Source organism: Cyprinodon tularosa, unplaced genomic scaffold (genome assembly GCF_016077235.1).
Source record: "Cyprinodon tularosa strain WSP-4 unplaced genomic scaffold, ASM1607723v1 ctg953, whole genome shotgun sequence".
Classification (NCBI taxonomy): Eukaryota; Metazoa; Chordata; class Actinopteri; order Cyprinodontiformes; family Cyprinodontidae; genus Cyprinodon; species Cyprinodon tularosa.
This window is the reverse complement of record NW_024039733.1, coordinates 298664-315375: the sequence shown is the minus strand read 5'-3', so window position 1 is coordinate 315375 and position 16712 is coordinate 298664. Positions and strand designations below refer to the sequence as shown.

Here is a 16712-nt window from a genome sequence, read left to right as displayed (position 1 = left end):
CATCCTCATCCTCCCTCATCCCTCCATCCTCATCTCTCCATCCTCCCTCATCCCTCCATCCTCATCCTCCCTCATCCCTCCATCCTCCCTCATCTCTCCATCCTCCCTCATCCCTCCATCCTCATCCTCCCTCATCCCTCCATCCTCATCCTCAGCAGAGACAGTGGGAGATCCAATATGGAGCGCTAACTGCCGACCCTCCAACAGACATAATGTAGAGCAGCAGCTTTGATGGGCTGGAGGGCGACGGCGAGGAGGAGCTTCCTCTGCTCTGCATGCAGGTGTCATCTTTCACCTGAGCGAGCCCTGCGCCCATAGAGGAGGTAACCACAGGCACACAGCAGGGCTGCTGTCTGGATCGGTCCATGCAATGGATACAGAACCAGAGGATACATGGAGTCAGCAGGTTGATTCTTCCTGCCTGCTGCCATGAAATAAATCAGCTGATAAACAGAAAACGCCTCCTCACATCGTCACAGCTCCTCCATCCAGGATGGAGGAAACTTTCCTGGGAGCAGACAGAGCTGAGATAGAGGAGGGTCGGTCTGAAGGAGCCTGATGTTTCAGCTCCATCCTTCCTGTCTGGCATCTCCTCTACTCATCAATCCAGGGTTACAAGTATCCTCCTGCTCGCGTTTTTTCCCCCCAGCATTTTTCCAGCCAAAAAAACAAACAGTTTCTTCTGGAAGAAAGTTGGAAGGTCAAATTTACTGGAATAAATTGAATAATGGGATTTGGTAGGAAACGCCTCCAAAAACAATCCGATTAGATTTTTCAGCCATATGCCAGGAGCAACCCTCACTATCATCAGAACAGAGCTGCTTGGGTTGGAGTGAAGCCAGAAATGATGAAGCCAGCAGCTTCAGATGCATGAAACAAGCTTTGATTTAGGAAACTGAATAACATAGATACACATCTAAGCCAGGAAACTAATCAAAAAATATATAAATTTAGCCTAAAGGTGTCCAGTTATTTTCCATGCTGTACAGAAAAACATTTGATCCTGATGAGGTTCATTTCACCAACCCTCCATCCTGTTAGCATTAGCATCCTTTTTGAGCCTAAATTGAATTTCATCCATCAGTCTGCAGCTTCTGCAGCTCCTGAAATGTTCAACCTGCATTCTTAGCGCTCAGGGTTGGAAGTTTCTCCTGGATGGCATTTCCTTTCCCAGGGGTTTCCAGGGTTTTTCTTCCAGTCAGGAGAATAAAAAATTATTTCCTTGAAGGTAAATTTTACTGGAATGTTTTCTTTGTTTTGGTGAATATTTTGCTTTAATCAGGCCCAGATCCAGTAACAACCTGGAGGTTCGCCGTCTATAAACCAGGGGGGGTTTGGGGGCATGAAGAGCAGAAGAAATGAAAGAAAAAGAAAACCAGCCGGTGGAATCATGAAGATACACGGTTTTTACTTTGTGACCGATTGTTTCATCTAGATTTATATTCCATATACTTAATAAATGATATAACTTCTCAATCTGTGTCACTGTGTTTTCTCCTCATGTAGCCTGGTTTTCAGTGGAACTATCCCAGTTCTCTAGCCCAGTAAACTAGCCCCGCCCACCAGCGGCCACAATCATCTTCGCCTGCAGTGGTCCAGCCTCCATCAATGCCTCAGGCCCTAGAACTGGCGGGCCAATCACAGCGCAGAGATGTGTTTTGAATGTCTGGATGCAAAGTGGGCGGGGTTTGAGGGCGGGACGACAAAGCTGCACAAGGCTGGAGAAAACAACGAGGAAGATGGCAGCGACTACTGGACAGCTCTGGTTTGACTCAGCTTTGGAATCAGTTCTGGAAGGATCAGGCTTTGGGTTTTCATTTAAACCTGAGCAGGAAGAGGCTCTACGCTCGTTCATTTTATAGAAGGACGTATTTGCCGTTTTACCCACAGGCTGTTTGTTTCCACTCCCCCACCAGCTTCCTGTGGCGCTTCCTACGTCACAGTCAGCTCCTCATTGGTCAGAGCGTTGGCCAATAGGAGCAGACATGGTTTGAAAAACAACGGGTTGATCTCATCAACGATCTTCCGATGTGTCATTCATCGGAGCCAGACTAGATTAAACATTTAATCTCACATTTAGTCTGGATTATCAGCTACCAGTTCTCCATCACCAGGACTTTTTCCACAGGTTTGTTCTGGAAGAATCTCAACCCTGGATCGGACCAAAGGGGGGGGGGTCATCTAAACCCGCCTCACTCTTTGAGAAGAAGCAGGTTGGTTTCTATATTCCCCTTCCTGTCTGATCAGATCAAGCCTCATGAGGTTTAGTATAAAACAGGATGTGCAGCCGTCCTCCTGGGCCTGACCGCCTGCATCGCTGCTGTACGCCTAGACCTGAACAACAAAGACCTTCTGCTGCTACCATCTGAGACACAACCCCATCAGCCCACAGCTGCTCCACAGCCAGACCGTCTCTCACAGCGCACGCCAGCAGGCGGCCACCTCTGATGTCACCAAACTAATGCATGGCTTTAATATATGCACGCAAAAACAATGGAGGCGCCGCAGCTGAGCAGATACTTTCACCTTATCAGTCTGCACCAACCGCCGGCGACACGGCCGCCATTGATCTGGTGTCAGAGAGGGTCGGCGGCAGCGCCGTCACCATCCGATAGAGGAGACAAAAGGCAGAAGTTGTGTGTTGATCCTTTGTGTGCAGACACACCTGTGTGAGCGAAGCCAAACACGCTGGAGCTCATTCCTACCTTGGTCTGTGTGTACGTGGCCAGAGTTTCTTTGTTTGAAGGAGTCACATGACCAGTCTGACTTGGCGCCGTCCCCTCCCCTCTGCACTGCGCCACCATACAATAAAGATGCTCATATATAAGTCAACAACATGGCGCGGCAGGCATGTGGCGCCGTACGCCCACCGGGGTCAGCTAACTTCATTAGCAAACACTGAAGGAAAGGAGGCATGATGGGAGGAAAGGAAGGATGAAGCCAAAGGCCACGGTGGCGAGGACGGCGCACGGCGGGGGGAGCAGGGACACGGATGGAGGTGGTCACAGGGGGGGGATAAAGATGCTTTTCATGTTTTTACTTCAAATCAGTGATAAAAACCGCAGCATGGAGGCGGGGGGGATCCCATCAATACCATGAAGAACAACATGGTGGAGAAATCAATCGCTGGGAGGAGGAGGCGTGGAAGAGGAGGAGGCGGAGGAGCGGGACAAAGAGGGGGGAGGTGGAGCAGAAAGGTCCCATGGGTGAGATTCCTGCTCCTCAGACCATCGGATGTTAATTATTGTAAACATGTCTGCCACCAGGAACAGCTGACTGGGAGCTCTGGGCTCCCCAGTCAATGAACGGGTCAGTCGGGTCGCCCCATAGAGGGATGATGGTTCGAACTAAATCCTGGTTCCTCCTGTTCTCCAGTTTCTGTTTTAAAGCTTTGTGGAACCATCACCTCCTTCCAGGTTCCTCAGAGACCTGGAGGTGTTTCCGTCACCGAGTCTCATCAGAAAACGCTTTCAGTCCAAGTCCCAGCAGACTTCAGCCAATTCCTCAGCCGCCATCATCTCCCGGTTGTCATGGAGACCAGCCGATGCATTTCTAGGTGTTTATTTCTACGGTGCATGCCACTCTGGGTGACGTCACGTAAATAAAGCCTCTCCTCACTCAGCTGGAATGTGTTTCACTTCATGTTCAGACCAAGTCAGTCCAAATGTTTTTATTCCATTTAAAGTAACGGATGGTCTGAGGGGCCTCTGATTGGCCCCCAGAGGGCGGGACTTTGAAACAAACCTCAGCAGTAGCAGAGGCTGCAGCTTTCAGGACCCGACAGCGGCTTGAAGTAGGCCACTTCCTGCTGACCACGGCCAACCAGACGTTCTCCTGAAACGCTGCGTTTAGTTTCTGGTGGAGCGATCCAACTCAGCTCAGTGATGCGTGTTCTGATCCGACAGCGTTAGCGGCGGCGTGAGGGTCGCAGCGAGGAGGAGGAGCCGGTTTAATAAAGGGGACTTTAGATTAAACTTGTAATGTGTTTGAAGCAGTTTATTTCCTGACGTTCTCTGATGATGAACCCGGTCAGCGAGCTGAATGTGTCCCAGCAGCCGCTCTCTCCTCCTCCAGCCCCCCCCGCTCTGTGACCTGAGTGAAAGTGGCGTCAGCATAAAGCCCACAGACGCACTAATGGTTACCCCTGAAACGCCATCAAGCTGCAGCCAGGCGTCCCCAGACCGCGGCGAGTCGCCTTCATTAGCTCCCAGAGAGGAGATCAACCAGGAGCTGCTTCACATATTATTCATCTCTAATTGGTAATAACCCCCCCCCACCCTGAGGCAGCTCAATCTCCACTAAGTAATCACTGCCGTGGCCTCGGCTGGTGGAGGCGGCATTATTAGGTCGATGGCAGCGTCTCTAGCTCTGCTGTCTGCCAGCAGGTTCATTATTCCCCCCCCACCCTGCGGAGGGACGATCTGCTGAGCCCTTTATCTCTCAGCCTGAGACGCAGCGTCCCGGACAGGGAAGCCTCCGAAACGGGATCATTTATTCTCAGACTTCCTCTGTTGTGCAAAACACCTTTTCACTTTCCCAGCTCCGCCCCCCCCCCCCCCCAGGTTGGGCGTCTGTCTTTGCTTTTCCTTTGCGGTTTAAACAGCAGTTTGAAACGTCTGAAAGCGGCTTCACTGCAGCCGACAGGCAGGAAACATTTCTACTTCTCCAGACCAACGTCTAGATGGGAATAATTATTCATATGTCAGAAAGATTATTTCTATTATTATTGACGCCTGCAGTAGAAACAATGACTTCACTAATCAGATGCTTTCAGGCATGCTTTAGGAACATTATGACTGTAAAAGAAGGCAAACCTTTAGGTCCCTCTGTTACATTTTAAAATAAGTTTAAATTTAAATGGTGAGAAAACGACACAGTGAGGCTCAATCAAAACTAAACTTCTCCATTAAAGTTATTCTAAAAAAGTTAAAATCAATCCACTGGACTTTGTTTCCAAGTTTGAAGACGTTTCTCTTCCTTCCAGGATGATTTTTCAGTTCCAAATGTCAGAAACAGCGTTTAGTTCCAGGTTTACAGAGCGGACCAAAAACAAAGTGGTTTTTTTGTTTAGAGAAGATGCAAAAGTCTTCCTGGATGGGAAGCAAATCGTCTTCAAACTTGGAAACAAAGTCCTGTGGTTTATTTTTTAACTTTTTTGGAAAGAATATGACCTGAATGACTGAGAACGTTCACCAGCATGTCACCATTAAAGGTTAACAAACACATGTAGACTGACCAGTTCAGTCTACAATGATCCCACTGCAGCAACTGCAAAATAATAGACTTTCTAAATAAACCAGAGAAATCGTCTCCATGAAGCCAAAGCTGATCAACAGACATATTTATATGTCCTAATTATTGCTGCATCTAACCATCATTTTGCAAATCAATTAATCTGTTGATTATATTTTCCATTAATAATTGCGTAGCAGAGTTTCCTTAAAGAAGACTTTTTACAAATTAAAACAAGATGAAACTAAAATGTCTCCACTTTAGGAGGATAGAGCATATTGACAGTGAAAATATTCATTTTACTGCTCTAAGTGATTCGCTCCGTCAGCTAAAGGCACATTTTAGTCTCTATACTCCAGTTAACGATGAATCAATACTAAATTATTTATATTAATTAATCTGAAGGTTTCAGTCCTAATTAATTAGCTGTGCTTCTGCATAATGAAAACATTAAATAGGTTTAGCCGAGGTTCTTTATCTCTAATCTAATAGATTATTTGAAAAGTTCAGAGATTTAGAACTTTTTTCTTCAACATAAAGAACAAAACTCAGATCTGAAAAGATCAAAGTTCTGCTCGTCTTATTTTAATGCTGATAATTAAGAAACTAGAGTCAATTTGTTGTCGGTTTATGTTTAATATAACAAGAAGTAAAAAGTCTGTGGAGCTAGTTTATACAGCGCTGAAGAATGTTGCTATAGAAACAACCTGCTTGGGGGGGCCAATGATGCCCCCTTCTAGCTCCGCCCCTGTATCTTAGACGGTTAAAGTTATGCTAGAAGGGGAACGGGGAAGGGGAAGAACGGGAAACATTGGAATGCATCAGGAGGTGAACCTAAACGCCATAAAGCTCTGCTTGGTGCGATGGCTGCCAGCGCCATCGCTGCAGCTCCAGCGCAGCGGCTCTGCTTACAGCGGCTCCTCTGCTGCTTCCTCTGAAGGAACTAATGAGCAGAGACGGTACGGGGGGGCCCCGCTTCTTGCGCCAGAGTGACATTTCATCAGCTCACAATAAGAGCACACCTGCCTCACAGAGACGCCGACGTCTGCCAATGGCTGGGCTCCTGTGACGCGGCGTCAGGGGAGCAGAGGAAGAAGAAAAAGGAAAGTCTGATTGAGTTTTTACTGCAGTTCAGAGAAAGTGGAGGCAGAGAAGAAGAGAAATGATGACATAGAGGGGAAAAACCTCAGCGCCGTGGCGGTAAAGCACCTACTGGAGGAAAGCTCTCGCTTTGACTCCCACCATCATCAGGAGAACCCAGATGAGCGCCGCGGGGCTGCTGGGCTGAAAACCCCCCAGAAGGGAAGGATGTGGCATCATGTGTCTGCAGAGGAGAAGTGAAACCGCCCCTGATTGGCCGGATCCATTCAGAGGTTCTGATGAAGTCATCCCGGGCCGGGTCATAGCGACCGCAGCGCTACTCACAGTCATTCTAATGCGCTCGTTGCTAAGCAGCGCGAGGGACGAGGAAGCAGGAGAAAAGACAGATGTGTCGATTAGCAACGTCGCTAAGAATACCAGCCGTGATCCAGATGGACGTTCTCCCAGAACCCCACGCTCCATCAAAAATAAACACCTCCTGGACATAATCCAGGTGTTTCCGAGCACAGAAGGCGTAGCTGCTAATGCTAACTGCTCAGGGCTAACAACCACTGCAGCCATCGCTCCATCTTTACAGACGATGGCTGCAATCTGGCAGCAACAATCAAATCTAGAAGCTAAACGTTCTGATCTGTGGAAGAGACCGAAAAACACTCTTCAGTGTGAGAGACGACACTGAAGGAAGAGGGTATCCCGTTTGCTAATCATTAGCGTCCCGTTTGCTAATCATTAGCCTGATTAGCGTCCCGTTTGCTAATCATTAGCCTGATTAGCGTCCAGTTTGCTAATCATTAGCCTGATTAGCGTCCCGTTTGCTAATCATTAGCCTGATTAGCGTCCAGTTTGCTAATCATTAGCCTGATTAGCGTCCCGTTTGCTAATCATTAGCCTGATTAGCGTCCAGTTTGCTAATCATTAGCCTGATTAGCATCCAGTTTGCTAATCATTAGCCTGATTAGCATCCAGTTTGCTAATCATTAGCCTGATTAGCGTCCAGTTTGCTAATCATTAGCCTGATTAGCATCCAGTTTGCTAATCATTAGCCTGATTAGCATCCAGTTTGCTAATCATTAGCCTGATTAGCGTCCAGTTTGCTAATCATTAGCCTGATTAAAGCCCAGCTTGCTAATCATTAGCCTGATTAGCATCCAGTTTGCTAATCATTAGCCTGATTAGCATCGAGCTTGCTGATCATTAGCCTGATTAGCGTCCAGTTTGCTAATCATTAGCCTGATTAGCATCCAGTTTGCTAATCATTAGCCTGATTAGCATCCAGTTTGCTAATCATTAGCCTGATTAGCATCCAGTTTGCTAATCATTAGCCTGATTAGCATCCAGTTTGCTAATCATTAGCCTGATTAGCGTCCAGTGTGCTAATCATTAGCCTGATTAGCATCCAGTTTGCTAATCATTAGCCTGATTAGCGTCCAGTGTGCTAATCATTAGCCTGATTAGCGTCCAGTTTGCTAATCATTAGCCTGATTAGCATCCAGTTTGCTAATCATTAGCCTGATTAGCGTCCAGCTTGCTAATCAATAGCCTGATTACCATCCAGTTTGCTAATCATTAGCCTGATTAAAGCCCAGCTTGCTAATCCTTAGCCTGATTAGCATCCAGTTTGCTAATCATTAGCCTGATTAGCATCGAGCTTGCTGATCCTTAGCCTGATTAGCATCCAGCTTGCTAATCATTAGCCTGATTAGCGTCCAGTGTGCTAATCATTAGCCTGATTAGCATCCAGTTTGCTAATCATTAGCCTGATTAGCATCCAGTTTGCTAATCATTAGCCTGATTAGCGTCCAGCTTGCTAATCAATAGCCTGATTACCATCCAGTTTGCTAATCATTAGCCTGATTAAAGCCCAGCTTGCTAATCCTTAGCCTGATTAGCATCCAGTTTGCTAATCATTAGCCTGATTAGCATCGAGCTTGCTGATCCTTAGCCTGATTAGCATCCAGCTTGCTAATCATTAGCCTGATTAGCATCCCGTTTGGTGGTAGCAGGAAGAGGGTGACCTTTCCAAACCACTGATTCCCAAAGGATAAATATTTGTGTGAAAGTGCTTCCAGATATCAGCAGCATTTAGAAACGGACCAAATCGGTTTGTAATATTATGACGTTCTGGTTCATTGATTCTGTGGAAATGTTTGGAAACTCAACATCAACCGACCCTTGAACCGTTTGGTGGATCAGAAGCTGAAAAGTTTGGGAATCTCTGATCTGATGTGATCTGGCTTCACGCCGCGTCTGTGACAGACAGCTAATGGTCCAGATGGCTAATCGCTAATGGCTAACGGAACTTGCTGGACGGGTCAGAATCTGATCAAACTGTCACAGAAAACTACAGGTCAGAGGTCAGTCAGATCCGTTCTGATGAGGAAGATGGATCCAGATCCACTAAACCCATGATGATGATGATGACGGTGACCATGAACATCATGTTCTCACAGCAGTTGGGGGGAGGCGGTGGAATGGTTTCCTGTCAGCAGAGTTTTTATTTCAGCATCAAACACCGAGACGGTTTGGAGTGCGCCACTCTGTGCTTTAAGGTTTGCCTCTGGTTTCCATGGAAACAACCTTCGACCTGTTGTTCTCCAGCAGAGGCCGACTATAAACGGCCCCTCCCCTGCTGCTCTATATCATAAAATCAGATGAACGGGACAAAGAAAGCAGCTGACCCAGCCGAGGTGAGCTGGGAGCAAAGAAAACAAAGGACTGTCTGTGAAGCCTGGACGCCATCCTTCGCCCCCCCCCCCACCGTGGACTCAGCCCACTGAGCGCCCAGCTGCTGATCAATCAGCTCCTGGCTCAAACAGCTGCTGACCGCTCTGTACTGGGCCCGAACCCAGACGGTTCCGTGTGCTGACTCCAGCAATACGCTCCGCTCAGGAACGCTGACAGCAGCATCACAGCTGGCTGACAAACAGAGCGAGCAGAACGGCGCCAATGCACGCCGCGCCGCTGGACGCAGCGAGAAGCTCATCCAGTTCACTCTGAACAGATCAAAACATTTATCGTTTGGACTGAACCCAGCGTCTCTGTCTGTCTGACCTTTGACCTGCGGTTCTAGGGACGCTCCAGTAGAGCAGCGGATCATCAGAGGATCTGCGGCCGTTCTGAATAATCACAGAAACGGGTTCCAGCCTTCATCCTTCAGACCATCATGGAAACAGAACAGAACTTTCCCACAGAAGCGACAGAACCGAGCCTTTCTGAGACTCACCCATCCTCCTTGGCTCTGGATCCAGGGATCGATCTGCTCATCCAGGTAGACGGTCATCCACTCCACGATCCGCCCCACCAGGGGACTCATCTCCTTCTCCACGCATTCCACGCACAGCGCTCCGCCGAAGGCGAACAGGCCCACGATGCGGCCCCAGTTGACGCCGTCCCGGAACACCTCGTTCATCACGTTCTCGAAGCTCTGGTAGGCGGTGGCCGGCGTGATGTGCAGCGTGCTGTGAAGGTCGTTGAAGGCGCGGGAGTAGCGCAGCTCGAACTCGCAGGCCGTGTCTCTCAGCGCCGCCTTCACCGCCTCCATGGCGGCTGTGGACGCCTGCTGTCGCCGCGGGGAGCCTGGACTGGTCCCGTTAAAAGTCCCGTTAGCGTGCGTCTCCGGCGTACGCTCGTCGTCCTGGTCCGCCCCCTGGGCGCCGGTGCCGTTGGGCGGCTCGTTAAGCATTATGTGGTTGACGGGATAGTTCCTCTGAGACAGTTTGAACTTAATGTAGAAAAGGACCAGTTCTCTGTTCTGAGACATCCTGGCTGTGATGCGTTCCTCTGTCTTTGCTCTGGTTGGTCAGGCCCAAACACTCCAGGGGGGGGGGGGTTCTTCCTGACGTTCCTCTGTCTAGACCAGCATGGCCCGCCGGCCGGCCGCCGCTTGGAGGAGAAACGGAAGGCTGACAGCTCAGGCCCTGCGGGAAAACAACAGGAGAAGGTCAAAGAGGGGGGGGCATGAGGACAGCCATGTAGTCCAAACTGAGTCTGGACAGGTGGGGTCAAAGGGCGGCTCTCTGATTGGCCTGCCGCGCACGCAGCAGATGGTAACGAGGAGTGAGGAAGGCGGCTCATCCTTATCACCGACTTCCGGTTCGAGCCCGGCTCCACGCAGCCTCTGGGACGGGTTCAGGCCCGTCACCATGACAACGCTGCTGGACCAGAAATGATGGCGACGAGGAAACAAAGTGTCGTCGGTCTGGGTCACCGATCCACAGAAACCATGGCAACCACAATTTATCAAACAGGTAACATCAATCATGCGATTAATGGATTGTTGTGACAGGTTAGCCCCTCCCACTGCCCATATTTATTAAACCAGATGTTGTGGAAATAAATCAGATACTCGCAGCATCTCTCCTGTAAACAGATGTTCTGAGCAGAAGCTAAAAGCAAACAGCTTCGTCTGACGCTTGCTGGGATCAAGGTTCCACATTTAGAAAGTGAAACAAAGACAGAAATCCCCGATCAGTTTCTATGATCGATGATTTCTGCTCCCACGGAAAGAGTTGCTGCTTTGTTTGGTTTCAGCTTCATGTCTGAACAAAAGCCTGAACGCCACATCCGATCTTTATCGTCCGATCTTTATCATCCGATCTTTATCACCCTCAGAACTCGGGTTCTGGATTTCATGGCAAACCCTGGAAACAAAAACAATGTTTTGGTTTTCTTTCCTTAATTAAAGGAATTAAAGCGGTAAACAGAAGCTCTGCTACTCAAACATATGGAAACGAGCACTGATGTAATCCCTGCTGTAGGAGGAGGCAACCGTACTTTACATTCCCCTCCGATGGTTTAGCTGAATGACACGACTACAGCGTGGAACAATAAATAAATCAGTGCAGTGGATCCTCGCCACACAGGAGCGACGACCATCCTGACGCGTCTCCTGGGAATCATGGGAGATGAGATCTCCTTTACGGGGGCTGGCATTTAGGGCCGATAAGGAGCCCGTTAATGACGGGATCAGAGCGTGGGATGGGAACCATGCGAACGCTCCTCACACCTCCCTCTGTGAGGTCAGACGCTCCCACCCAAGGCAGCGGGACCAATAAAGACCAGAGTCCTCCTGCTGGGCCATGAAGCTCATCCTGAACTCCAGACCACAGCCAGCAGAGCCGTGTTTACAGCAGCCACATGGTCCACAGCTGCCAACACGTGGAGGGGGGGTCAGCAGAGGAAAACATCTGTAGCTCTACCGTCCCACATCTGGGCAGATGTCCATCTATGAGGAAACCTGGACTCTAACTCTGACACAACCAGCCGAACCTTTCTGACCCCCCCCCCCCCCCCCCCCCCCCCCCCCCCCCCCCCCCCCCCCCCCCTCCAATGATCTAGATCATAGATTAAAATCCCACAGATCAGTAATCTTAATCCCTCCGGATTGGACAGAACCTTACCACAGCTGGATGAAAATAAAACGCTCCTGGTTCGCTGCTCCTCTCAGACGGTTCCGACCGCGTCTCTGCTGGCTGTAGAAGCTGTAGAAGCTGTCAGCCCCCCCCCCCCCCCCCCGCCGCCTGGTCCCTCCCCTGTTGCGCAATAGGGCGCTGAGCTGCGCAGGATCCAGGTGGGAGGGGGGGAGGAGCCACTACAGGCTGAACCGTTCTTCTGGTACCAAGATCTATAAAGTTGTCCTATCAATGACCAAAAGCCTTGCACTCATATCTCTGCATGACGTCACGTTAGCTCACGGCGGCTCATCTCTGAAGATGACTCCACCTCCGCTGGGTCATTCCCCGGCTGATGGCTAAGGAGCGCACCCAGCGTCGGTGGTCGGGGTTCGATGTAAACCCAGAATAAACATAATACTGAATATAGATTCTAAAATAGGTCGATAATAAGCCGAATAAAATTAATCAGGATGGCGGTGAGCGCGCGCTGCCGTCCATCGCTTCCGGTTTGTTAGAAGACCTCAAAGTTCAGAGAAAAAAAAAAAAACACTCATTTTTCCAGAATAAAAAATGTTTCCCAGAGTCTGATGATCGGAGGGGTCCCTGAACGCATCACAAGGCCATCCTGACTTCAAACGCAGCGAGGAGCTTTAATCACGACACGTGAAGATTAGGCCACGCAGAGACAGCCCCGTGGCAGAAACACGCAGCTTTATCCACGGCAGAAATGAAAAGTAAAAGCTTTAAAGTCTGCGGTGAGCGGCGGACAGGATCCAGGAAACATGGCTGTCATCCTCCCAGCGGAGCAGCGCGAGCCTCACAGAGGAGCAGAAGAAGAAGAAGCCGTTAGTAAGACCCGCCCACAGAAACACGTTCAAACATTCACATTAAACAACATTAATTTAACAAATGAGCTTTTATTTTCCTCCAGCTCCTCTGATTAGCAGGGAAAGCCGCCCACAGCAAACACTTCCCTTCTAACGGAATTCCCCCTGTGGAAAAACCCCACAGATATAGAATAACACGCGTGGATGAAGGGGGGGTCCTACCTGTGCGGTGCTCTCCACAGAATCATGACTTTGGGCGAACTATCCGAACCCCGGTAGGACCGCTGAAGACCCGGACCCTCATAGTTAGCCTGCTCGCTAGCTAGGAAGATTCCTGGCTCCCGGAGCCCCGCCCACCGCTCTACGTGCCACGTGACCGCAGGGGCGGAGCCACAACATTTTCCTAAGGGTGTCCAGGCGATAACCAATGCAGACTGACTCCAAGAGGACCTGCAGAGACGCATCCTTTTCTGTTTACCCCATAACACAAAATCTAGTTCTGAAAAGTGGATACATTCAATAATTATCCTCTTTATTGTTATTATATGGATTAGCATCATTAACCAGTAGGGCTGGCTATTTTTGCCAAAGTCCTGAATCGATTGGATTTTGATTCATACAGTTCAAAATACTCATATATTTGTTTTTTCCTGTCACATTTAACACAAAGTGCAAACTTGTAAATCAGACAGTTTAAACATAAGATGTTAAAACTGCCTCAAAAGTGCAAATTTGTTTGTGAAAAGTGAAAAAGTGAAGCCTCACTCGAGCAAGCAGACGTGACACAGCAGACATGCAGGAGCTGCATTATCTCCACTGAACAACCCGTATGTGCAGCGCTGTCTGTAACTACAGGGTGTTTGCTGCTCAGCCTCCATTCCTTAATGTCTGCAGTCAACCTATTGGCTTTATTTGCAGCTGTCTGAACTCATCTTTAGTGCATCTTTCCTGCTTAGTTGAATGTGAACATCTCGTGGGTCACTAATTAATCGATCTCATTCCCTAGACATCGATTTTGCAAAAATGTAAAGGAATCGATTCAAAATCGATTAGATTTTTTTACCCAGCCCTATTAGCCACAGTGTTTTTGTTGTCAATTTGTTAATATATGAAAAATGTAAATGTTTTGAATATACAACTGTAGAGACCAAAGTGGTCCTATAGTCACTCTATTAAAGATGGAGTAATGTAACTAAAGTAATCCCTCCCTGGGATTATTAAAGTATTTCTGCTTCCTGGTTGATGGGACAGGTGTTGTGAATGAAACGGTGTCCAGCTTGAAAGAGCTCCTGTGTGTCTCTGAATGTGAGCATTGATGACTGAAAGACATCTTCTGCCTCCATTTATCTGTTTACTGCAGTCTGTTCAATTCATGTTAATGTGGATTTAAAGACATTTTAATTAGTGCAAAAAATTGCAGGAGGGAATATAAAAAAAGTCTAATCAACTAAAACTTTAGTGACCTCCATGCAGTACCTCCGTGGACCCCCTAGGGGACGCGGACCCCCTGTTGAAGACCTCTGCTGTAGAGTATTGCTGCTGCTCTATTGCAGGGAAATAAACAGTAGGGGGGGACAATGATTGGCTAAGGGTGGCCATGGCCACCCCTGGCCCCCCATCTAGCTTCGCCCCTGGGTGACCGTGCTGCGGTCAGTCACTCCAAAACAAAGACGAAATAAGTTCATCAGTTTAATGCAGTGTTTAGAATTAAAATGCTGGTAAATTTCTTTCTTCTTTGAGTAAATTCAATCTTCTTGTTCTAAAATAATGATAATCCTCTATTAATATTATTTCTGCTTCTTTTTCTTTATTATTGTTTTATGCACTTTTTATAAATGTTTTTATCCAGGTGATGGTACCTGATTGTAATGTATAATGGTTAAATAAAGTTAATCAGTGCGTTAACTGTGGCTGGAAGTAAATGTGATGATTAAAATAAACAAAGTTACATGTTGGAATAAAAAGGTTTAATTAACAGCAGAGTCATTTACTAACAGCTCAGTAACATTAGGGCTCCATGCAGCAGCTGCTGGACACCTTTCAACCTGAGGTGACAACAAAGATACTGGAGGTCTCCATGGTAACCTTTGTTACCCCCGAAAAGCCAGCGAGTCCCCAAAACACGTGGAGAACAGCGACGCCATCTGGTCACACTGGGAACAGCAGAAGTCTGACCCACACGGTTAGAAAATCCCTTTTATTTCCCCTCAGTGGGGAGATTCTGCTGTTTAAAGCAGCAACGAGATGCTAGAAAAAATGGTCACACAAATGTGGACCTTGGAAAAATATCTAAGAACATAATAGTGAAGAGTTAAAAAATAAATTACTGAACTTTAAAGTGTTTTAACGACATAAAACTGATCAGCTGGAGAATAAATAACCAATATGCAGCTATGGACATTTTCCCAGTAATGGATATTTGAAACTAGCAGCAACATCAGAGATGTGCAGAATGACAGCAGCAGGTTATTTAACTGACTAAGGTAGAAACTGAGCAGAATCAGCATGAATGGAAGAACTGGTTGAGGTTGATGGGAACAGTGGTGGTTCTAGAGTCTTCCAGCTGCTGGGAGGAAGGATCTGTGATAACGCTCCCTGGTGCATTTAGGGTGCAGCAGTCTGTCACTGAAGGAGCTGTCCAGTTCAGCACCAGCTGAACCAGCATTGGGGGGGGGGGTCTGTTTCCCACCTCCTGCACTGAGTCCAGAGGGCATCCAATCAGCTGATCCAGCCGCTTCCTCTCAGCTACAGATGAGCTGCTGCTCCAACAGACAGCTCCATAGAAGATGGCTGATGCCACAGCAGAGTCAGAGAAGGTCTTTAGGAGCCCCCCCCCCTCAGTCTCCTCAGCAGGATGAGTCTCTGACCTTTCTGATCCAGAGCCTCAGTGCTGGGAGTCCAGTCCAGTTTGTTCTTCAGGTGAACACCGAGGTACTTAGAAGAGTCCCCTACCTCAGTGTCCGTCCCTGGAGGTTCACCAGTGTCAGTGGGTGGATCTGCTCCTGTGAAAGTCCACCATTAGCTCCTTGGTTTTCCCTGCATTCATCAGAAGGCGGTTCTGCTGGAACCAGGCCACAAAGTTCTGGGTCCACTGTCTGTCCTCTGAGTCGTCTCCACCTGTGATGAGGCCAGCTATGGCAGAAAGGTCAGAGAAGGTCTGCAGGAGGCGGCGTGGGGAGCTGATGGAGTCTGCAGAGTAGAGGGTGAAGAGGAACGGTGGCAGTACTGTTCCCTGTGGGACCCCCGTACTGCAGACCAACCTATCAGAGACACAGCCCTGTGTCCTCACACACTGTGGACGGCCAGTCAGGTAGTCCAGGATCCACTGGGACATGTGCTGGTCCTCCTGACAGCTCCAGCTTGGCCCTTGGGAGTCCTGGTTGGATGGTGCTGAAAGACTTGGAGAAACCAAAGACCATGATCCTCACAGAGCTTCCAGGATTCTCTGGGTGAGTCAGAGGTTGGTGCAGGAGGAAGATGATGACATCATCTGCTCTGATCCCAGGACGGTAGAAAAACTGCAGTGGATCCAATGACGTCCTCACCAGGGGGCGTAGATGGTGGAAGACCAACTGTTCAAGGCTCTTCATCAGGTGTGAGGTCAGCGCTACCAGCCTGGAACCACAACAGGCCTTCCACAGAGGTTCTTCTCCCAGCCTCTGGCTTCAGTTGAACATGAAGCTCAAGATGCCAAACAGTTCATCTGAGAAACATCTCAGAAGCTGATGCCGTCTGGAGCTGCAACCTTTCACACATTGATCTATACAGCTCATTCCTCACCTGTTTGGTTGAAAACAAGATGATTTCAGAAGTGCCTTGATCTCAGGGTTGATCGATGGTTGGTTAATGAAGTGATGAAGCTTCCTGATTGGCTGCGTTCTCCAAACAGTTAATGAAAACAGGAGCTGCTGAAACAGGCTGCCTGATCCTGGCTAGACGAGTTAAAACATTACTGATTAAAATATGCTGTTAAATGTTTGACTTTTTCCCAAGCAAAGGTCACATCTAGACGTCTGATCTTTAGTATTTAATCTATGTCTGAAAATGGATTGGATTAACTTTAGAACAATAAACATGTTTAAATCAATAAATTGGATTATATCTTCAGAAACATTTTCATGTCAGGAAACAGAATAACTAGTTTTCCCTCCTTTTGTAG

General features: G+C 48.2%; 1 protein-coding gene across 1 annotated transcript in view; it reads right to left on the bottom strand.

Moving 5' to 3' along the window:
• Positions 1-12927, bottom strand: part of bcl2l1 (BCL2 like 1) — a 29716-nt gene extending 16789 nt beyond the window's left edge. The window contains exons 1-2 of the mRNA XM_038275337.1: positions 12776-12927; positions 9557-10250 (exon numbers count right to left, since the gene is read on the bottom strand). Coding sequence (XP_038131265.1) covers positions 9557-10093 — 537 coding nt within the window. The 5' untranslated portion in view covers positions 10094-10250; positions 12776-12927. The remainder of the gene's footprint in view (positions 1-9556; positions 10251-12775) is intronic.
• Positions 12928-16712: the final 3785 nt, after the last annotated feature.